The 23,902-nt window shown below is 41.8% G+C and overlaps 1 protein-coding gene across 1 annotated transcript; it reads right to left on the reverse strand.

Moving 5' to 3' along the window:
- Positions 1-563: 563 nt before the first annotated feature.
- On the reverse strand, positions 564-22,528 carry PPA1 (inorganic pyrophosphatase 1). Its single transcript, XM_065407775.1, has 11 exons — positions 22,394-22,528; positions 18,676-18,740; positions 13,945-13,998; positions 12,685-12,804; positions 10,855-10,941; positions 10,352-10,478; positions 9,174-9,301; positions 7,439-7,524; positions 5,386-5,455; positions 4,013-4,052; positions 564-923 (listed from the first exon to the last, which is right to left on the reverse strand). Exons 1-11 carry the CDS (start codon positions 22,455-22,457, stop codon positions 892-894), a joined length of 873 nt encoding a protein of 290 aa, XP_065263847.1. The 5' UTR covers positions 22,458-22,528; the 3' UTR covers positions 564-891.
- Positions 22,529-23,902: the final 1,374 nt, after the last annotated feature.

A 23,902-nucleotide genomic window follows, 5' to 3' on the forward strand; every position in this document is an offset into this window, starting at 1 on the left:
TTTTAAATAGGTTTATTTAAAAACAAACAAACCTCTATTTAAATAAAAGAGTATCAAAATGTATTTAAATCAGGTTAGATTTTTTTTTTTTTTAAATCAGTTTGTATCCACCCTGGTATGAAGTAAATAGAATTTTCTGCTAACTGGTCAGTTTTAGTAATATTAAATTACTTGCAACAACAGCACTTAGAGTTGTTTAAATTTGTGTAAGTTAATATACTCAAGCAAAGGTTTCTGTGCTTTAAGGTCTAGCTGATGCACAGGGTTAAGTGGTTTGTAATTAAAAACTGCCATGGCAGTTGAGTACTGCTAACCTGAGTGTCTAGGTATTTGCATTTTTCAAGCAGACACACCACATTTGTACAATCACTGAAATTAAGAGTCATGGTCCCTCCTCCACAGAATCTTTGTGCTGTGAAGCACAAGATGAACATATGCAGTCTGTCTCTTGATAGAAGAAATTTGTTTTTAAAGGCTTATTTGATTCAGCAGACTAGCTTTGTGTTTAGACAGAATACTGGGAGAGGAGAGAAGGAGGAGACAGGAATCCACAGAATGAATTTCAGCAAAATAATTTTTATTTCTTACTAACATACAGTGAACACCCATCAAGTATTCTGTACACAACTGAGTTAAACAACTGCTGTCGTGATGTACAAAGATACATATTAAGACACGTGAAGCTGCTCTTTTACAAAATGATTGCTTTTAGTCTCCACATGTCTTTGGTACATCTTGAACATGACATCATTGGTAGATATGCAATTCTGTTATAATAAGTTACCTACGATAAGACCATTTTTTCCTCTGGAACTGTAAGCTAGTATTTCTCATCTCCCCCCGCTTAGGGCTTCCTGGTAGGAGAAATGTAGGCATTTCAACCTTTAGATCTTAGTTTTTCTGGTCATAGAACCACTTGTCCACTGTAGTCAGAAGGGGGGGGGGGGGAGAAGAGAAAAAAAGGTTTAAACTCAGTTATTGTACATTTAGAGTTATCATTGTACATTTAGTTCAAGTTCTCCAGGACCCCACAGACCATTAATATTTCTGCAGAAGAGTTTGTGGACACAGTGTTATCTGCTTGAGGCTATTAGGAGTTACTTACCAACCAATTCTTTCAAACTTTACTAAATTTCCTCAACCCTGGACTGTCAAATGTGATTTTGGAACTGCTTCTGCTCCCACTGCACTCAGTGGAAGCTTTGCTATTAACTAGAATGGGAGCAAGATTCTTTTTGGCATTTTATCAGTATTGCTAAGTAGAGAAGCAATTAGAACAGTAACAATACAGCCTTAAAATTAGCTAAGCCACCCTGATGTTTGCAGTCACTGTACTTTAATGTTTTTACACAATAGTGCAGATCAAGCATTCTGCACAAGCTCTAGGGCAGTACTAAATACTTAAAAATTCCAGAAGAGTTCCTGACTAGTTGTGATAAATGAAAAGGTGGGAGGGGGTGGGAGAGGAGGTAGCAGCTCCCTTTGATGGACACCCAGCCAGCCAGTTAGCTGTAAAATCCCTCTTGGTAGCTGTTCTCTACTTGCTTTACCTGTAAAGGGTTAAAAAGTCCCCCAGGTAAAGAAAAAAAAGTGGGCACTTGACCAAAAGAGCCAATGGGAAGGCTAGAACTTTTTTAAATTGGGAAAGAAACTTAAACACCCAAAATAGCTTTCTTGGGGGTTACCTTAAAGGTTATAAGCAAACAAAAGCATCTGGGTTAGCACAGAGAAGTTCACAAGCCTTAAAAAGAATAAACAGAAATAAACTTAATTGCGTCTTCCTAAACATTTCTAATTTACTTACATATTTGGGTTGTTAAAAGTAGTTCTAGATATGATCTGATGATTTTTATATCTGGTTCAAACTTTACACAGTATTCCTGCTGCCCTGTCTCTTCAACCCAGAGAGACCAACAGACAAAGGGAAAGTTTCTTTCCCAATTTTAAAAAGTTCTAGCCTTCCCACTGGCTCTTTTGGTCAGGTGCCCACTTTTTTTCTTTACTGGGGGACTTTTTAACCCTTTACATGTAAAGCAAGTAAAGAACAGCCACCAAGATGAATTTCACAGCTAGCTGGCTGGCTGTCCATCAAAGGGAGCTACCCCCACTTCATTTATCACACTAGCACTCTCTCCAAACAAAGGGCTTGGCTACACTTGCAAGTTAGAGCGCATTAAATCAGCCCCGGGCACCCTAACTCCTGAGGTGTCCACACAGGCAAAGCACTTAGATCTCCTGGACTCTGCAGCTGGAGCACTCCTGGTAATCCACCTCCACAAGAAGCATAAAGCTTGCTGCACCCTGGGTGAAACGCCCCGGGTGTCAGTGTGGAGGACATGTTGCATTACTGCGCTGTGATTGGCCTCCGGAAACATCCCATAATCCCCTGAAGTCAGGTGGCCACTCTGGTCATTGTTTAGAACTCGGCTGCAGACATGCAAGTATCCCCTTTCAAAGCTCCGTTTCTGACAGCCGGCATGCTTATCTGCTCCGGGACACAAAGCAAACCATTACTGTGGAATGCTGCTGCTGAGGCTTTTGTGCATCGGGGTGGGGGTCTGCTGCCATCTGAACTTACAAGACAGCATGCTGACACTGTCCGCCCCCCACATACACACAATACACTCTGTCTCTCTCTCTCACACACACACACACACACCATTTGAAAAGCACACTGCAGCCAGTTGCATGCTGGGATAGCTACCACAATGCACTGTGGCGTTGCAAGAGCTGCTAATGTGGCCACGCCACTGAGCTTGCAGCTGACAGTGTAAACACACGGCAGCGTTTTCCCTGCTGCTGTCTCTGAAGGCTGGTTTTAACTCCCAGCGCTCTACATCTGTAAGTGTAGCCAAGCCATTAGTTAACAAGAAAGTTTAATCTGTGTTCCCCCTTCTTAAGCAAACTTCATACTTGTTACTTTAGAACTTAATTACTACACTAGACTTTCCTTGGCAACAAGGCAGCCATTTTGATTACCCACTGATTAGACAATGGTGCAAAAAGGGCTGTTAGATTTCAGTGAATCCTGAGCCATGGAGTTGGGAGCATTACCCCAAAAAAGTTTTTTGTGGAGACTGATCCCTTTATGGGGTGATGGGGCTTCAAGATGGCAGCTCATTTCAGGCATTTCTCTTTATTATATAGTTATGATCCCACAACTCCTGAAGTAAGGCAATCTGTGAAAAGGTTTTAGTAACTGACTTACTCTAGGACTGCATTGGTGCTAGCAGCCTCAAGATTCTAAGATTACAGACATGTTCTAGCATCATATATAGAAAAAAAAAGATGGATGACCAAAGAATGCTTATAGTTGTGACAGCTGCTTCAGTACTGGCATGATCAATCAGTGAACCCATTTAATGTTACTAGGAATATCCAATTACAAGTTTAAAAATGCTTTTGCCTCATTGAATATGCTTGTATCTTTAATGAACCAGTCACACAGTAACAAATGCTTTAGAAACTGACAAGAGGGAGTATTGCTTTTCTGGCAACTTGTCTGGTTTTTGTTACTTCTGGCTCCTGGGGGTGTGAAATCAAGCCTCTTTTTTCAGCTCACTTATACATCGTACTATTAATGAATATATGTTACACTACTACTGTAAAATCTTCCCCTTTCACTTTTTTTTTTTGCATAAAGTAGAGAGGCATGCATTCTGCTGCATTCACTATGCTTTCAGTCCTCTGGAGTGCTTTTCCTAAAGCTCAAGAAACCTACTAATCTCAGTATTCCTTCCTCTCTTCTTGTTAAAGCTATTCAAACAGCAGTTGCTGCAGCATCTTCACATGTACAAAATTAGGAGTTAACACAGTGGAAAAGTTGTTCAGACATTTTTAAACAGTGTTACTTACAAAATCTAGAGTTCTAAATAAAGCTTTTAGTTTATTTCCAATGCTTTTAAAAAAAATGTTACCATACTTAAAAATTGACTGCAAATATTTTCCTGTAGAATATCTCTTAACACTTCTTAAAGTCACTTTGGAATGAGATGTAGGTTTTAAGGCTTACCTTCAGGTGGTATTGTATTGGCAGTTCCACAGGGTGGTACCTGATAAATAAGAAGTGCATTAATGGCTTATGATTATGGAATCTATTAAGATCTGGAGACTACTGTGCTTCTGGGTGTTCACAAAGCCCTCTCTTTACTAAACTAGATTTAAAATCCAGACTATATAAATATGGAGAGATTCATACCAGCCAATACTGGAGAACTATGGGTGATGAAGAACACAGCTATATATTGTCAGTATTCTGTAAATCAGCACAGCTTCTAGATAATATGGAAGTAATCAAGCCAGCTATTTTTTGGTGGCATTCTGCACTAGGCGGATCTACTTCTACAAAGGCAAGGAGATAATAGTCTATTGTCTTTCTGCAGCCATAGCTATTTTATGTCTCAATACTGGATTCCAAAAAAACAAGAGCAAACGACATTTAGAATTAGTTTTGGATTCAAGGTTTAATATTTCCCAAGGAGTATTTGCTTTCCTAGTGATAAGACGGAAAAGTATTGTGGCTGGTGACAGTTCCAGTCCACAACCTAATGAAGTGTTCTAGCCTCAGAATTTTACCAGGTAGTTCTGACACAGCTATAACATGACACTTTTAGAAACCAGAGTAAGTTAAACAGGTTTATTTCTTCATCTATTTATAACTGGCCTCTGCTTCTGATCAGAATTATTTTAACATCGAAAGGATTTTTTCCATTACCTATCCATTCACACTTTTTTGCATCACTTCTATTAGAAATTGCCAAATATTGTGGTACTCCAGACTTACAGGTATAGCCAAATATTCTGAAGTACTTGAATTCCTCACCTATTTAGAAGTTTTGATTAATGCAGTACACATTAGATGTCAGACAAAGCATTTGACAGGAAATATTCTCAAGGAATCAGAAAGGAGTCCTTTGGGAGTCATTCTGTTGCAAATATCATGCATTCTGATGGCAAAGGGTAGCCTATACTTTAAAAACTGAAGCTCATGTTAGGTCTTAGGTAGTAATTTTCAAAAAGTTCTTTATACATTTTAACTTCAAGTCATTTACATGAGATGATACCAAAAAAAAAAAAAAAAAAAAAAAAAGTACTTTGCTCCAGGTAGAACAGTGTTTCAAGAGAGATTCCATCCCCAGATGAGTCGGGCAAGTAGAAACCCTGAAAAAGGTGTTTGAGTTTCTGTACACCCATGCACCTCTGCTTACTAAAAAGTTCATGCTTAGTTTGGCCATCCAGAGTGATTTTAGCCAGTACAACAAGCTGCTCCTACAGGGAAAAAGTGTTTTTTTAGTGTACCACCTAAACTCCTTTTGTCTTTTCTTTATAATCACAGACACCAGGTGTTATTAAAAAATAAAGATACCCAAATCTATTTGTACTTACTGCTTCCACAGTAGCTTTAGCAGATTCTTGACTAATACAAAAGGAGCTGTCTAACACAGTTGTATTTGCACTAGAAGAGAAAGGTGAATCGTGAGAGCCAAGTTCTTTCCTCAAAAGTATTAGACAACAGCATTAAAGGTGTTAAGGTTGCCCATTTTAAAAAAAAACACAGGCTGAAGGCTCAGTTTTTGAACAAGCTACAGAGTAAGTTGCTAACACTAAAGTAACATAAGAACGGCCCTATTGGGTCAGACCGAAGGTCCACCTAGCCCAGTATCCTGTCTTCCGACAGTGGCCAGTGCCAGGTGCCCCAGAGGGAATGAACAAAACAGGTAATCATCAAGTGATCCATCCCCTGTCGCTCATTCCCAGCTTCTGGCAAACAGAGGCTAGGGACACCATTCCTGCCCATCTTGGCTAATAGCCATTGATGGACTTATCCTCCATTAATTTATCTAGTTCTTTTTTTAACCCTGTTATGGTCTTGGCCTTCACAACATCCTCTGGCAAGGAGTTCCACAGGTTGACTGCGCTGCGTGAAGAAATACTTCCTTTTATTTGTTTTAAACCTGCTGCCTATTAATTTCATTTGGTGACTTCTAGTTCTTGTGTTATGAGTAGTAGTATACAACACTTCCTTATCTACTTCCTCTACACCAGTCATGATTTTATAAACCTTAATCATATCTCCTCTTAGCCGTCTCTTTTCCAAGCTGAAAAGTCCCAGTCTTATTAATCTCTCCTCATACAGAAGCCGTTCCATACCCCTAATCATTTTTGTTGCTCTTTTCTGAACCTTTTCCAATTCCAATGAATCTTTTTTGAGATGGGCGATCACATCTGCACACAGTATTCAAGATGTGGGCATACGATGGATTTATATAGAGGCAATATGATATTTTCTGTCCTATTATCTATCTCTTTCTTAATTATTCCCAGCATTCTGTTCGCTTGTTTGACTGCCACTGCACATTGAGTGGATGTTTTCAGAGAACTATCCACTATGGCTCCAAGATCTTTTTCTTGAGTGGTCACAGCTAATTTAGACCCCAGCATTTTATATGTATAGTTTATTGGATTATGCTTTCCAATGTGCATTACTTTTAATGTTGATAAATGCAATTTCATCTGACATTTTGTTGCCCGGTCACCCAGTTTTGAGAGATCCTTTTGTAGCTCTTTGCAGTCTGCCTGGATCTTAACTATCTTTAGTAATTTTGTATCATCTGCAAATTTTGCCACCTCACTGTTTACCCCTTTTTCCAGATCATTTATGGATATGTTGAATAGGACTGGTCCCAGAACAGACCCCTGGGGGACACCACTATTTACCTCTCTCCATTCTGAAAACTGACCATTTATACCTACCCTTTGTTTCCTATCTTTTAACCAGTTACCAGTCCATGAGAGCACTTCCCTCTTATCCCGTGGCAGCTTACTTTGCATAAGAGCCTTTGTTGAGGGACCTTGTCAGAGGCTTTCTGAAAATCTAAGTACACTATATCCACTGGATCCCCTTGGTCCACATGCTTGTTGACCCCCTCAAAGAATTCTAATAGATTGGTGAGGCATGATTTCCCTTTACTAAAACCATGTTGACTCTTCCTCCACAAATTATGTTCATCTATATCAGTGGTCTCCAAAGTGGGGTGCGTGCACCCCAGCGGGTGCGCAAGAGGATCCTTGGGGGTGTGCGGCAGGAGGAGCGTTGTTTGTTTGTTTTTTGCGCTTCGTCAGTTTGGGTGGGAGTCCAAGATTTTTTGGGGGTTTTTTTTGGCTTCGGCGCAGCAGGGGGGTGTGCTCAAAATTTTTTTACTGATGGGGTCCGCGATCAAAAAAGTTTGGAGACCACTGATCTGTATGTCTGACAATACTGTTCTTGATTATAGTTTCAACCAGTCTGCCCGGTACTGAAGTCAGGCTTACAGGCCTGTAATTCCCAGGATCACCTCTGGAGCCCTTTTTAAACCCCTAATAAAGACTTCTTCTATTTACTCCCATTTGCTGAGAATTTTTAATAAAAAAGCAGTGTAACAGAGGAGTTGTAACCTACCAATTGATTTCTCCTCCATCTGTTTTTTTAAATACTAGAGCTGTCCAGTGTTCATGAGTGCTTTTGATGATGTTAATTGCGAAGTCCTAAAATAAAAATAAATAAATTCCATATTACTGGCAAATACTCTAATGATCCCCCATTCTGTCAATTAGATAGGAACCAGCAGAGCCTAATGTTTACAGTAGATATTTTAGAAGAGCAAATTTTCTTGCTATAAATGACTAAGTATCTCTACTATTATTTTGCCCTCTGTCACTATTAGTATTATAGTAGCAGCTTGAGCTGCTAAGTAAGATTAGGGCCCCTTTGTGCTGGGTACTGTACGGATTCCTAGTAAGACACAGTGCTTGCCCCAAACACCTTCACAGACAAAATGGGGGATTATAAAATTTCTATTTTAAGATGGAATCAAGATGCTGAAGGACATCAGGTGTAGGTGTATGGCACACAGAGGGACTGAACTCTGATCTCAGTCCAGTACCTTTACCATAAGACCATTTTCCCCCTCTCACTAACAGAGCGTCTATGTTAGTGAAAGAGGTTGATGTTCGCTAACATGCGTTGGCTTAACCTGACCTAACCTCTATCCTCCGACCCTAGTTTAAGCAAACTCTTAGATGTTGCCGTACTTTGTATCTAAGAGGATGGGTGGGACAGGAAAAAATAACTATAGCTATGTAGAGGAGCTGTGACACTGGTCAGTTTTTGGAAACATTTCCTGAATATTTAAAGGAAGGGAACATTTCCAAATAATTTTTAGGCAAAAATTGTTTTAACATTTTTTCTTTTACACAAACATTTAAATTCAAAATACTGTATTTTTTAGACTCATGTGTAGCCTGACACACAAGAATCCTTTTCTAGCATATGATCCAGAAAGTGAAACTAGTAATGCAATGGTTATAGTCAAAGACAAGTGAAATGCTTAGTGAATATGGTTAAAAGCTTATTTTTTTAAATTCTTGTTTCGCTAGTTAGAAATAATTGGAAAGAGGGATGCTATCAAAACAAAACCCTTACACCCTGAGGAAATCGGTGAGAATTTTGGAATATATGTACGACCATACAGTAACTTAGAAGAGGTAAGTCAGCTCCTTGGTTATAGCAAATTAGGACAACACATGTCTGAAGGAGAAAGGTATATACACAAGCTCACCACCCAGTCTTCATGGGCTACCTGTGTGCTTCTGTCACCCGCTAGGGGGCTCTAACAGGCCAAGACTAAGGGGGGGAGGGAGGAAAAGGAAAAGATCAGTGAGATAGAGGGAAGCCCCAGTCATGCCCCTTTTGTTCTGGCTAAGCTCCACATGCCAATAGAAAGGCATGGGAGTTACTGTGCTGGTTCTATGCCAGAAGGTCCAGTGTTCTGCAGTGATCCTCCTGTAAAGGGATACACCTATTTTATGTGTGGTTTCCAACAGCTGGGGGTGTTCAACGGGTGCATTGCACCTGAGGATGTAACCCTTAGTGTTTCTGCGAGCAAGCAAAATGAAGATGGGGTTGGAGAGAGCTAGAAGAGATATAGATCAGTGATTTCTATTACAGTAGATAAAATAAAGCTTAGTCAAGTGGCTTAGGTTTTCAAGTGAAACGTCAGTTTTGCAGTCACACTAGCATTTAAGTATGCAATATGTGCCTCACTCTTAATGTACAGACTATTGTTCCTCAACTGTAATGTGCTTTTTGGACAATCAGATTGGTTCTACAGATAATGAAGAAGTGGTTACATTACCTGGTCTTTAAATTCTCCATTAAATGCAAACTGGTTTTCTGGCTTCCCATCAGGTACCTTGTACCTTCTAAACCAGTCCACTGTAGCTTCTAGGTATCCAGGTTTCATCTTTCTGACATCATCAATATCTAACAGGAGGGGGAGGGAAAAACTCTTCTTTATCATGCAAATAGGTGCAGTCTTAAACTAGTCTATGCAATACGTGTAATATTCTTTTGTCCAGACCACCTTTGAGTCTAGCACTACTGAGGAAGATAAGCATTATGATTGTTGGCTACAGTACAAGACCTGAAACATCTCCTAGACAGTGTATGCCTAGCTCTCATGAGAAGTCATTTGTTAGGGACAAGTTTGGCTATGCTGCTATAAGTCAATTTTTAAGATAGGGTGGATTTTAGATATCTGAGAAGAACAAGATTTACCTCCCTGCCCAAGTTTATGCTAAAAAGCCAAAAAACAAGTTCATTTGAGAGGGCAAGAAGTCAGATTTGAGGATGGTTGATCCTCACAGTATATCCACCTGTCAAAAGCATAGAAGAGTTATTTTTCCAAAGATAGTTTATGGATAACCTTTAATAGGTCAGATTAGCCCAAGTTATTTTACTGGAATCTTTTCTGATTTTCAGGGGAGAAGGGGCAGAAGGAATTCTGACCTTTAGTCAGGAGAAACTTGAGTGGAGACCTTAGATGTGTTTTGTCAGACACCACATGCTCACTTAGCTGTATGGACCCGATCAAGCCAGCTGTTACTCAGAGGTGCAAATTGTGCCAGCAAAATCTTATAAGTGCTGTGTATGCAATTCACCCTCAGCGGAGTTTCCACTCTCCCCTTCCCTCAGGGTTTTGGCTGCACAAGGGAACCAGCTCCCACTGGAAGCTTCCAAGCGACCTCTACCAGCAGAGGTGCTAAAGTACTGTGCTGATCCAGTGCACCCTTCTGCTGCCTAGGCCAGCACCACTTCTAGGAATATGTAGTTGCCTTGGCACAGGAAGCAGGATAGGAGTGAAAAAGGGGGTTGTGTTCACCTTGCTTTGCCAAGGCCCTATGCAGACGCTGGCTAAAATCTAGCTCTATAGATTTTAAATGCAGATTTTTCCAGTATGAAGGAACATTCTGTTCAAAACCCCCAGTTGGGTAAGTAAAAAGCCAAAACAATGCCTTCCTCCTTGCTACTTACTGTTATAGTTGGCTGCTTCAGGGTCTTCAATATTGATTGCTATTACTTTCCAGTCTGTCTCCCCCTCATCAATCAGTGCCAGTGTGCCCAGAACTTTCACTTTAATTACTTCTCCTCTTGAGCACACCTAATTACATAAAATGTATTAATTATCTCTACCAATGTGCTATAGGATGTGCAACATAAGACAAATTACAATTCAGTAAAAAGTTAACATTCAAAACAAGTTCAGTAAGAGGATCAATACAAAAGACTGAATGGCTGGAAACTAATGTAAATCACACCACTGGGTAGCCATTAACTTGAACTTTTGCCTGAATTACATGAATTTGGGAAATTAAGATTCATTACATTTCAGCACCAGAAGTCTCCGTGGCAGCATTAAGAGAAGCCAAGTTCTTAATAAAAGACCCAGAAGTAGAAGTTAGGTAGTCTCTGGAGTCAGTTAACTTAACAGATTACAGTTCTAAGAAATAAACATCCTTTGTAAGATAGCACATTACCTTGCTTCCAATTTCACACACATCAATTGGATCATTATCTCCATAGTAGCCAGTATTTTCATCTTTATGTCCTGGATGTTCCCATGTCTACGTATGAGAAAGAGATTTTTAAACTAGAGGAGAACCCCGGAGATTCAAAGTTTACATGAATGGATGGCTGAGTTTTTCATGCAGGCAGCAGTTTTCTAGTGAAGAAGCTTAATTAAGACGGAATGTTTCTCCATTGGGTTTCAGTGGGAAGAAAGTCAGTTCTGATTGCTGGTTAGGAAGTTTTCACTTTTAACATTTGTTTACACTTTATCAATTTTAAGATAGCCTGTTTACTTTGTCCATGGATCTGGGATTTCTAGATCAGGATAAGCTGCATGCTCACTTCCGCTGACTATTTTTTTCCAACTACTTCTCGTTATCAGAACTGACCTGACTTCCTCCTAGGTCAGAGAGGAGGATACAGAAGGTTAGCAGGATAATTAAGAGACAAGTAAGATCAGTGTTAAGATAGTCCTTTTAAAATAAGGAATTTGTAACGGCATTATTTACATCTTTATGTTTGCAGGCAGGCAGCCAAATTTGTCCACCCATTTCTTTGAAGATGGAAAATTTGTTTGAATTTAAGGGCAGTGTGTGGACAAAGTTCAGAGAAGGGTATGGAAGAGTATTATGAAAATACAATGTGTTTTGTTAGCTACAACATTAACTAAAAACCTAGTTTATTTATACGAAATAGAAAGTCTATTTCTAGAAAAGGCCAGGACTGTTCAAATTACAAAGGTGAAGCCCAGTAGAATGCAAGTATTAATAATGCATCTTGTCTAAGGTGATTTTAGTATAATTAGCCATAGGATCCTAAAGCATTTTCAAGTAATGTACACATTAATGACGCTCTTCATGATTTTTCATTGTCTGTACACAACTGATTGTAGGATCTCCTGACAGGCTGCTTTTAAGAAGAATTTGTCTGGGAACTGAAATCCAAGTCAGACCATTAGATGAAGCAGCAGGGGTCTGAGACTTAGGGCTGGTCTACACTAACCCCCCCACTTCGGACTAAGGTACGCAAATTCAGCTACGTTAATAACGTAGCTGAATTCGAAGTACCTTAGTCCGAAGTTACCGCGGTCCAGACGCGGCAGGAAGGCTCCCCCGTCGATGCTGCGTACTCCGCTCGCCGAGCTGGAGTACCAGCGTCGAAGGCGAGCACTTCCGGGATCGATCCGGGGCACTTCCGGGATCGATCCGGGATCGATTTATCGCGTCTTAACCAGACGCGATAAATCGAACTCAGAAAACCGATTGCTTACATCCGGACCCGGATGTAAGTGAAGACGTACCCTTACACATGGGCACAGAATCACTCCTATCAGAGAGTACTTACCAAATGTCTAAAACATTCATTCTTCTTATGTAGCAACATTCTTCAGTGAAGAGTATCGACCTACTACTAATTTCTGAAGACTGCTGTTCAACTGAATTGATAGGTGGTAGGGGTCCTTGTAGCTCAACAGCTGACATTTTATTACTGGTAAATAAAGCCAGTTTTATTCTACATTGGTATTTTGCTGCAAGTTTATATTTTTGTTAGCTTGTTTACAACATGATTTGCATACTTACCTTCCTCTTGAGATTCTGTCAGTGTCACTACTGACTACATATTTCCCCTCATTAGCATTTGCTATTTCAGTTTCAGTCTGAATAGATTAAGCAGATCTTGTTTTGTTAGCATGGTAGCATTCACATTTTTTTAAAATACATAAATATGTTCAGGATTGCGTTTGTGTGGCTAATATCTAGTTTCCACCGCAAGAAAGAGATATATGTACAATACAATACCTGTGGGATAGCACCGTAATTCCAGATATAGCCCTTGTGAGGAAATACATTAGCAACATAACGCAGCTTTCCTTTCTTCACGTCTTGTTTAATTGGGTTTAGAGGATCCTTTGTTGCAATCTGAAACAGACAAATGCAGTTACCTGCATGTTTTTTTACCTAACTAAAACAACGACCATTTAGTTACCCTGATCCCAAATGTTCAAAATTAGAAATCTGAACCTAATCTGAAAACCTGACTGCTTATGTAAGGGTGCTGAGAACCCATCAACTCCCTTCAAAGTCAACAAAAGCTGTTGCATTCAGTACCTTTGAAAGTCTGGTCACACAGGCAAATGCCAAAATATGCCTAGAGGCATTTTTTCCCCTTTTTCATAGAAAGTCTTGGCCTGGGTTCGCCAGTAAAAATAAATACTATAGACATCATGGGTAAATTTTGCCTCTGGAAGAGTTGCTTAAAATGATATCCAAACCAGTCCTATTTGGAATGAGACCCTTACTTGGAGATTAAGATACATTACAGATTGTAGCTATTAGGATACAGGCTCTCCCTCAGTAATCCAACTAGTCAGGGGCCAGAGATAAAGGGAAGGCTACTCCCAAGGGAGGTATTCAGATAAACTGGAATGTGGAAGCCCTCCAAAATATACGATTCCTCCTAATACCCAAACCCATACTTCTCAAATTATGGTTATATAGCCTGCAGCCATTCCAGTACCCAAGAAGTATGGACCAAACTAATCCCTTTCCTGGAGAAAGTCTCTTCCGCTAGGCATCTGGGGCTTCAAGCAAGAGTCTTAAAGCTCCACCAACACCTGGGTCTTGGACTGAAGAAGGCTGCACCTCACACAGGAGTGATCCTGGCCAACTATTACAATGTTACTAGTTCATTTAGCAGTTAATGACAGTAGAACTTTGATTTAAGTTTTATGAAAACTGGTCATACTCTGCAATTTCTTTTTATACAGCCAAGTGTGCTTTGCAACTGTTATACCTAAACTGAGACATCAACACTGGTCAGAGCTTTAAGTTTCATGATATTTTGCTTACTTCAGTATTAATACATAATAAAGCTAGTTACCAAAGTTTTACATTTAGATCTGTTAACTTGGGTTTCTTCTGCTTGTTCCAGAGCAATGTGTTGTACTACATTAGACTACTTTTTTTCTTTCAAAAAAGCCACACAGAATTCAGCAGTGCCAGAGATTTAAGAACTAGAAGCAGCCAGACCTTCAGTTATGGATTTTATCTTCCACTTACCTCCATCTTTGCATTTGTCCATCGAGGTACTTCCACAATCATGTTGAACACATTCTGAAACGAGCAAGAAGCAGATCAGCAAAATCTCTCTGAAATGAGAAGTACATCCCCATATTCTAAAGGAAGCACAAACTAATCAAAAGCAGCAAGTTATTTAAAGTTCTAACACATTTTGCTGTGTCCAACAAGTGAGATAATTTTGTTATATCTTGGTAACTGACTGAGCAGCAGGATTAAGTGAACACTTTACTGTTGACAACATTCAGACTAAAGTTCCACCTCCATGCAAGCCCAGCATTAAGGCTACTTTATATTTTGACAGTGGGTATTTTTACACCGTTGGTGTAACAGGCATCTTTTCAGCAACATAACCCATGACACTAGTAGGTCCTGAAATACCAGTTTTAAATTGTTTGTTTTTTATTAAACATATAGCAAGAAGTATCTCACGTGAGTTTCTAGTGAGAAACAAAATGGAGACCAAAGAAAGCATAAGCAGATCCATGACATTACAAAGTTTCATTTTTCATTTGCAGGATGAATATAATCGAGGCAGTTCTAAGAAAAAATGCTTCTGATGGGCCATCTTTATAGTGGGAGGGACAATGGTCAGAACATCTCAGAGATCTCTGGTTGTTGTTTTTTAGTCAGGGTGGAGTTTGTATTACTGCAATGTAGAATGCCTATCTATAGCTCAGGCACATTTAATGGAGTACGTGCAAGGAGTGTCAGGAATACAGTAGAACCTCAGAGTTATGAGCACCTCAGGAATGGATGTTGTTCGTAACTCTGAACAAAACGTTATGCTTGTTCTTTCAAAAGTTGACTTAATATAGCTTTGAAACTTATTATGCAGAAAAAAATTCTGCTTTAACCACCTTAATTTAAATGAAACAAGCACAGAACCAGTTTCCTTACCTTGTCAATTTTTTTTTTTTTTTAACTTTTCCTTAAAAAATAGTTCAACACAGTACTGTACTGTAATTGCTTTTTGGGGGGAGGGGAGGAGGGTGTCTCTTGCTGCCTGATTACATACTTCTGGTTCCAAATGAGGTGTGTGGTTGACCAGTCAGTTTGTAACTACTGTATAGAACAGTCTCTTGTAGTACTGAGACTACGGGTGGGACTTGGTCTAACTCTCTTCTTGGTGGAAGTTTCTTGCCAACAGAGTACTTTTTCTGAAAGTCCCATAGTAGTCATTTCTTCCTCCAGAGGTCAGAGCTTTTGTATTAAAAAAAAAAAAAAAAAAGCGGCCTCCTCCACAAATAAGATTGGCTTGTTTTTTTCCCCTCAAAGTGCTGAGCACCTGCAGCTCCTGGCTCCATATCAACCATTGGTTTATCTAATCCTCAGGTTAAGCAGCATTAGTGTTTCAGAACAGTTATATCAGAGATGCTAAATCCCTTGCACCTGCATTTCACCATAGTTGGATGACTGATGGTTTGTAGTCAATGTTACATGTTCTCCAGTTTCAGTTTACTACACCTACTCTTTCAATATTAGGGGCTCTTCTCTCTGGGTTCAGAGCTCCAGTAGTGTTTGTGCATTGCTCTATTAAGGAGGGAGAGAGAAAGATCCATTAGTGTGGAAAATGCAGTGGATCAGAACAGAGTAGGTAAGGTGTGATTGTTCAATCAGTGCTTAAGTGTATGGAAATAAACATAACTTTTGAAGGGAGGGAGAGGAGGTCGAAGGGTATTAGCTAAATTCAAGAAAAGGCAACTTCTGGAAACTTGTGTATATGTAGAAGCTAGTTCATATTTGGGAAATTAAGTGGGTGAGTTTGACATGGTTTAGAAGGCATGATTAATACATTAAGATAGTGTGAATTCACAATTGAATATTAGGAGGGCAAGAGCCCATGTACAGATAGGTTTAGCACATCTCAAATCTTAGACTGAAAAACACTTTACAATCCTCTCAAGATCTTAAAAATACCAGGATTAAGAGCTAGAGACAGTGTAATGTAACCTTTTGCCCTAAGCTGGACTCCCTAACAAAGCAGCTACCGAACCAGCAGAGTAACCAGGAAAGTTCCCTGAGATAGCCCTGCAATACAAAGAAAAGTAACAGTCAACACTGCATTGTGTAGTTGTGTACAACATTAATCACACTTGTTTCTCTCCAGTTACTTTTTGTACGCACACTCCCAGACACTGATGTAGTGTGCTGCTTGCTTATCAATCTGAGATTGGCAGTTAGCGGGTAATACTCCAAATCCTGAAGCTGATAGGCACTGCTCCATAGACACCCACCCCCCTGCTCCAATTTTTGTTTTTAACTAGTTCAAGAAAGACTGGGGAGAATGAGAGTATAACTTTCGTTGTATTTTATTAGTCTAAGTTACATTCCAGAAATGTGTTTTTGGAAGTTGCTTTTTCACAAGTTGATGGGTAAGACGAGACTGCTCTCCATCACATTTGGCATATGGTTCTTTGTGAGTGGCCTTAACTTGAAAGTGTCTTCTCCCTACCACCCAGCAAAATGCTGCCCCTTAACACCCTCCCCAAGTTATACATAAACTTACACACCACATAAGAGTTGGTCTTGAAAGTATCTTGGTTCTGCTCATATGAGGTCTTGCACACTCTACTGGAAACTTAGAAGTTTTTGTTTCAACCCATCTTCCCTTTATATCAATATCTCCCCGGTCAATAGATGGAATACTTCCAAAATGTTTGTCTGTATCTACTTTAGTGGTATAATTCTGATAAGTCAGAAAAGATATTTTTAACAGGAGGGTTTACTGTAAAAAGCAAGCGCTAGCTAGCGGACCATGCACCTGCCTGATCTTCTGGGCTCTTGCCTCTTCTCTTACCACCCTCAGAATGCGGTTATACTAACCCTCTCCCCGCAAATGCGCACTACTTCCTCAAACCATACGTCAGAGGAAATTTTCATGGAGAGGAAGCCCATGGGCAGAACACAACAATCTAAGGAGAGGTTGGGTAGCTTTCACTCGCTGTATTCACACACAGTTTTCCAGCTTCCCTTTATTAAACTTGAGGTTTTGATGTGCATATGCTGTGGTCCACTGAAATAGCAGGAGAACTGCCTTTCCTAGACTGAGGAAGGAGGAATGCGGAGGGTGCCAAAGACTGGTGCATAAACTGAGCTTTTATTTTAGCGTGTGCAACATCTTAACAGATAATTCATCTATTTTTTAAAACTATACATTTTAATACTAATAGCAAGTGGAAATGAAAATAGCATATGACCAGCCAGCTCTCTACAAAAAGTAGTTAAGGCAGCACAGACAACCCTACTCCCATCTATAGGTCCTCTTTGTAAGACTGAGCTCCACAAATTACTTTGCATAATAGGAGATTAGAAATAGTACCTGAGGGGGGAGGAGGAATGAGTTTAAAAAAAGAGGGAGGGGGGAAGAGACATCCCTGTGACACAGATTTGTATTTGAAGCCAACGTCTTGATCAAGTATTGACATTGCATAACTTGATGCCATTTCACAATTTGTCAGAAATCATTTTGAAATGCGGAGTCCAGAAATACCTTCAACTCTGCTACAGAGTTTGACCCATATTCAGCACTCTCATGGATGTCAGTGGAAGTACCACAGCAGCTCAAGAGGCTTGAGAGACTTTAAAAAAGGTCAGTTCTCCAGATGTAATTGACGAGAGTCTTACGCTACTCCCATCACCACAGCACAAGCTTTGCCAATTCTGAACTAGAACAATGTTTGGACAAAATTACCAGAAGAGGTACAAAAATACCCTTATTTCGGGGGGTGGGGAGGAGGGAAGGGAGCGGAAATACAATGAAAAATTCCTTCCACACAGCAAATCATTCCCAAGATCCTGAGCTGCCATTCAAAAAAGTTAAGGGTGGGGTGTGCAGAAAAGGTGCAGTTGGGCCAGACCTTGAGAGCAAGTTGGAGCCACCATTTTAAGTTGCAGGAGCTGCCAACAACCCTAAGGACTTGTTACGGCACCCATGGATCATAGAGAATGCAGGGATTCCTCAGCCACACTCCTCTCAGAGCAGGATAGTTTTATAGGAGCTACTGCAATGGTTCTGTGCAACCTGATGATTTGCCCATACACTGGGAGGTTACTTCAGTAGCTGGTTAAACTGGAATTATGACAGATCTTCATTGGGAAAGTGACACAAAGCAGCCCTAATACTGCTATGAATTTAGCCCCAAAGCTAAGCAGCGCTTCAGAATGATACAATGAAGACACACAACAATTTCAGTGGAGCTTTACATAAGGATTCTGCTCACGGGGAGCTGTTCACAGTATTAGGGCCTAAGCCATCACTTTTCAAATTCTTCTGCATTAGCATTCTTAGAAAAGTATACATTTTTTGTAGCTCCCATCCATGAAGCCAACCATTTCCAGTTAATAAGACTAGTAACAACATTATTTCACATGTCTAAGTTAATAAAGTTGCCTCCGTGGCTTGGCACCAGAAGTTATTTACTAGTTCCAAGGTACATTTTACAACTAAGTTTGTACTGAATTTCCCTTATCACCAGAGAAAGAAAGAGCATGATGTAAGATTCCACCTAACCCAGTTTGCTCAGTCAGAGAGATTGCAGTTGCACTGTTTGGCCAGAGGCCAACTACCGTCATCGTTTATGTTGCATAGTTATTTACCACACAGATGCACTGAAAGGAGAAACCAATACTTTCTGGAGGGACTAGATTTCTAATAAGTAAGTTCTCAAAGTGGGTAGCTAAGAACCTGCTTAATATAGCCATATATATTACCTTGCCAGCAACTGGATATATTGGAATATCATGGAATGGTGAAATGTACTGTCCTTTATCATTTTCTGAAAGAACAACATATTAAGCTAGTAAATAAAGATGAATTAGCACCAATGAAAACAATTTAATAAAAAACTACTACGGCTATAAAGTTGGCTTTATTCAAATGCCTAGCTTAGAAGATGTTGACTGTGTCCTGAAATAGTAACAGTGAAGCTAGTGTCAGAGATGTAGTGTTACTATGGGCAGGTCTACACTCTGAGATTGATCCACTGGCAGTCGATTTAGCAGGTCTAGTGAAGACCCACCAAATCAACAGCAGATCGCTCTCCAGTTGTCCCCCTGTACTCTACCCCCGACGAGAAGAGTAAGGTAAGTCAACAGGAGAGTCTCTCCCGTCGACCCCCTGTGGTGTAGACCCCGCGGTAACTCAACCTAAGGTACGTCGCAACTCACGTAGCTGGAGTTGCGTAGTGTAGGTCGACTTATCGCAGTAGTGTAGACACAGCCTTAGTTACAGTTCCATTACTGCAACATAGGTCTTATAAAACTCCCCATGTTTCCTCCAGAAATACAGCACAAGAGAAGATTTATTAAAAAACAGCCATCACTAGTTTGCAGAGTTCACCTTAATATTTGCACAAATAATATTTTAAAGGATTTTTTTTTTTAAATAGAGGGTTGTGACTACATGAAGGAAGTAACAAGACATACCTTCTCCAAGTAAGGCATGATTATGCTGCTGTGTCTATCTCCCTAATCTCAGCGCAGTTTAAAAGAACCAACGGATAGAAACATTCTATTTCAAACTCTAAGGAGGAGTTGATATCACAGGTGTATAATACCCTCAAGTAGTTAGACAAAGATACCTGGACTAATGGAAGTAGAACGTGGCACATTAGAGAATCTGTGGGGGAAATGGCATGGGACAACCTCAAATGACACCTATGGAGGTGACTGTATCTGTCACAAGATTATATAAATATCGATAACTGTCAAACACTGGCTGGAAGAAGGGCAGCAAATAACATCCAGATCTTATAGGAAGTGGTCTAGATTCACTTTAAGACCACCACAAGGTTTATTTAGCTTGCAGATGTAATTTGTCTTGGAGCTGTATCCTAAAAGCTCCCCTAATAACTACATACAGAAGCCTTTTTAATAAGCAAGACCTGTACTCTCCCTCCTCCCCCCAAGTGCTATAGGTCACCCAGCAAGTCAAAGTGGTTTCAATATATATGGCACATGCAAAGGGCCTTTCCACAGCATATTTTAGGATTAATTGTTGAAGGCTACTAGCTAGTTAAGATTGGCTAACCTCATTCCTGAGGTTACAATTATCATACATTTCCACCCCCTTCTAGCACTGCTGCACCAATTTTCCGGGGGGCAGGGGCATAAGTCTGAGCTGTTTTCTGCCCCAGCTAGCAGATAACTGGACAGCGTATGAGTGGGAATGAAGCCAGAATCCTATGCTCAGCAAGCCCAGCACTCTTTCAGGATCTTTGCAAGACTATCCTGCCCGGGACTGCTAGTAACCAATTTAAAGCTCAGTCAGAGTGCTCAGAGAAAGTGGCTATTATCTTTGATGTACGATAAACTGAAACAAAATGGTCCGCAAAACTACAAAAATAAAGAAGTAGTGTAGACCAGGACTGGAAAGTTCACTGTACGCTGTGTAGACATTCTGCTTTCTCACACATTCTGGTACAGTTCATATTTAAAATTGCAGCTGGTATTTAAAGCCACGACAGCAAGAGTGCTGCTGTTACAGCTGCGTAGAACAGAACTTTGAGGGATCTGAGAATTAACAATTTCAGTTTGTAGGTTTTCTGGTATTTTCTACAGACCTACTTATTCCAGCATAAATGAGTTATTTTGCTAGTTGCCCTCAAGATTAAGAGAGTCACCAGGTTGTTGTTTGGTTCCCTCTCAATAAAGGGAGACTTTTGAAATCTGATCATTCCCATGCAGACAATGTGAAACAGACAGCTATTTCTACTGTTGACTGAGCAATACTCATTTTAACTCCCCACCCCATTTTCTCTCATGCTCCTATTGCATGAGTCGGAAAGTATGGAAGGGTTCTTTTATTCATACCTGTGTATTGCAAATTAGTATCACCCAGAGATTTTGTAGTGTAATGGACAGAGTATTTGCTTTTTCTCTGTGGAATAAATTTCAAATCCTAGCAGGTCAATATTAGATATTAACTCTTCCCACTAAACAATACAGTACTAGATTATCACTTTCCTAGAAAGATTGTGTTGGATACAAAATGTTTCATAATCTCAGTTAAGAGAGCCATTAAGAGATTAGCAACAGAGTGTCCTGTGGCACCTTTAAGACTAACAGAAGTATTGGGAGCATAAGCTTTCGTGGGTAAGAACCTCACTTCTTCAGATGCGTGAGGTTCTTACCCACGAAAGCTTATGCTCCCAATACTTCTGTTAGTCTTAAAGGTGCCACAGGACCCTCTGTTGCTTTTTACAGATTCAGACTAACACGGCTACCCCTCTGATATTAAGAGATTAGTCACTTAAATGGCTAAATTAGAGAAGCCGGCTAGGATACTTAGCTACTATCTCCTTTCAGAAAATTGAGTTGGGAACATTGTACTAAGTCAAGCATTTTCTTCTGGTAAAGTGCAACAGAGCAGGTCTGTTATTTGTGGCCAGTTTAGTATCATGCCCTTTTACTCCTAGCCATGGAAAGCCAGCTACTTAGGAAGCCAAATAGATGATGCAATACTCAGAGAGTCAATTTTGTTCTCACCTTCACCCCCAGCACAAGTTCTTACTTGAGAGCTATCACAAGTTAGGAGTGGGTACAATTGGGAACTACTTCTCTCTCTGTAGTCAGGCAGAAGATTTAGGGGATGCAGGCAGAGAATATTGCATTGCATTAGCAGAGGTGTCAGTTTGACATGTCATGTCAAGAATAAGAGGAAGTAGCCACTTCACTGAGGGAACAACTAGGTCTTGTGGGCTTCAAAGAAGGATTTTGAAGAGCTGATAGGTGCATGATGAACAATCTCAGGGACGTGGTCCTACAAGCAGCTACAGTTTCCCCCATGATCTTTCTGTTCTCCCGTCCATTTAAATGTGGACGATACCTCCCTCCCCCCACATTTTCACTTTCACCCCTTTTATGTTAAAAAAAAAGCACACGAGGAGAATATTTGCCCCGGGCAAGCTGACTTTGGCAGGACTGCTGCTCGAGACACGTAGCAGCGCTTTCGTTGCTGCCCTGCACGATGGGTGACCCCATTCCCACCAGCCCCTGCACCCGGCCAGTGCCAGGCTGAGCCCTGGGCGCGGGGTGCCGCCTAAGGCAGCGCCCCAGGTTACCACCCTAAGCAGCCCGGCCAGGCTAAAGGTCGCTCCCCCGGGGACAGGTCTGGGTGGAGCAGGAAGCAGAAAAAAGCCAATTACGGGATTAGTTTGCAGCAGCAGCAGGCACCTTGGCCAGCCCCACCTGCGCCGCGCTCAGACTTTAACCCGCCCGGCAGCCGGGCCGGCTAGGGGCGGGGGTGCCAAGGCAGCTCCGCCAGGATATGGTCAGCGGGGCCGTGCCCAGCCCAGCCCCCCGGAGGTGAGGGGGCGGCCACGGGCGGGAGGCTGCCCCGAAGCGGGACGCTATGCCGCCTCGCGACCCCCGGGCCGGGATCCCCGCCCGCCGCCCTGCCCCGCGCGGGGCGGGAGGGCTGTGCACTCACTGAAGAAGAGCCGGTACTCCAGGCTGTTGGGGTTGGCGCGCTCCTCCACGCTGTAGCTGGCCATGGTGCCGCAGGCAGCGAACGAGACGCTGACACACACCACACCAGCCCTTCACCAGGGACGCTCGCGCTGCCGGCCACAGCACTGCGCAGGCGCCAGGCCTCACCCCCTCTTGCGCCCTGCCCAGCCAGCCCTCAGGAACAGCATTGCGCAGGCGCATGGCGATGTAGACCTCCGACGGTTTTAGCGCGGAGAACAATGCTGCGCAAACGCATTCCCACGCCTCGCCTACTTCGGCTCCTGGCCCACCATCGGGCGAGTTGTGCGCATGCGTGCTCTCCTCGGCCTCGCTCGAACGGGCTGTCAAGAACACACGTGGCTTTTCCCGCAATGCCCGGGCCGCTTTCTTTCCCCGGCCGGTGGTGCGGTCACCGGTGCAGGCTGCGTACAGCTGGTAAACCCCTACAGCGTACAACCCCTACATCCCCTCCGTCCCTGCACTGGGACCTTCCCGCACCCCTCCACCCCCAGCTGGGGCGATGAGAGCTCCGCGTCTGTCGCCTTTCATCGCTGTGGGCAGGCCCCGCTCTGGAGGAGGGGCAGGATGTGGCACCCCTGACCCCGACAAGGTGATCCCCTCTCCGGGGTCCAGGTGGCACGTGCCGCGGCGTCCCAAAGCCCGCTGCACGTTTGGGGCTGCCTTTTGGTCTGTAGTTGATGTGGCTGTGGGGCCCGACCCTGCCCCCAGAAATCAGTGCAATTGGGTTCTAGGGGATCCGGCTCAACCCTCTTCTAACTCTGCACGCTCCACATCAGGGGCAAACGGATCGGCGCAGGACTCTGCAGTCCTTACAGCACAGACATTCTCACAATAAACGTTAACAAAACCCAGAAGAGTGATGTTTTATTTCTGTTACTCGTGGCCAGTGATGCAAGTAATACCATTCTGTACAGCATGGAGAGAGCGGTTACTAAACACCAAATAATTCTGATACAGGAGGGCTTTATTCACAGTGTTACTAGAGGCAAGAGGTAGTATACTGATGTATTAAAGATAGCAAAAATATGTGGAATTGATTGATAAAGTTGCACGTTCCAGGGAACAGTTTTCTCAGGTGCAACTTTTTATTTTGATGCTTCATTTGCACTACTAGGCCCTGGTGTGTGTGCTGCCTGCTTCTAAACTATGAGCATGATCTAAGTCATACAAGAACTTCTGCTGCACTAAACTCCAGTCATGGGACTTTTCCAAATACACCCTTGTCTTGGAAGCTCCATCCAGGGTTACAGAAAGCTCAACTGAATGGGAGGCAGCCAGGTCTGTTAAGTACAGCTCAGGTCTTAGGTGGCAATTGCTAGCATTGGCCTAACTCTGCTCCTAATGAAGTCAATTAGTTTCACCATTGACTGCAGTGGGAGCAACCATAGGCCAATGCTAAATGCTTCTGAAAATCCCACCCTGAATCTGATAAACTGTTACAGGTAACCAAACAGGTTGGGAACCATTA

This window comes from Emys orbicularis, chromosome 7, assembly GCF_028017835.1.
Source record: "Emys orbicularis isolate rEmyOrb1 chromosome 7, rEmyOrb1.hap1, whole genome shotgun sequence".
NCBI lineage: Eukaryota > Metazoa > Chordata > Testudines > Emydidae > Emys > Emys orbicularis.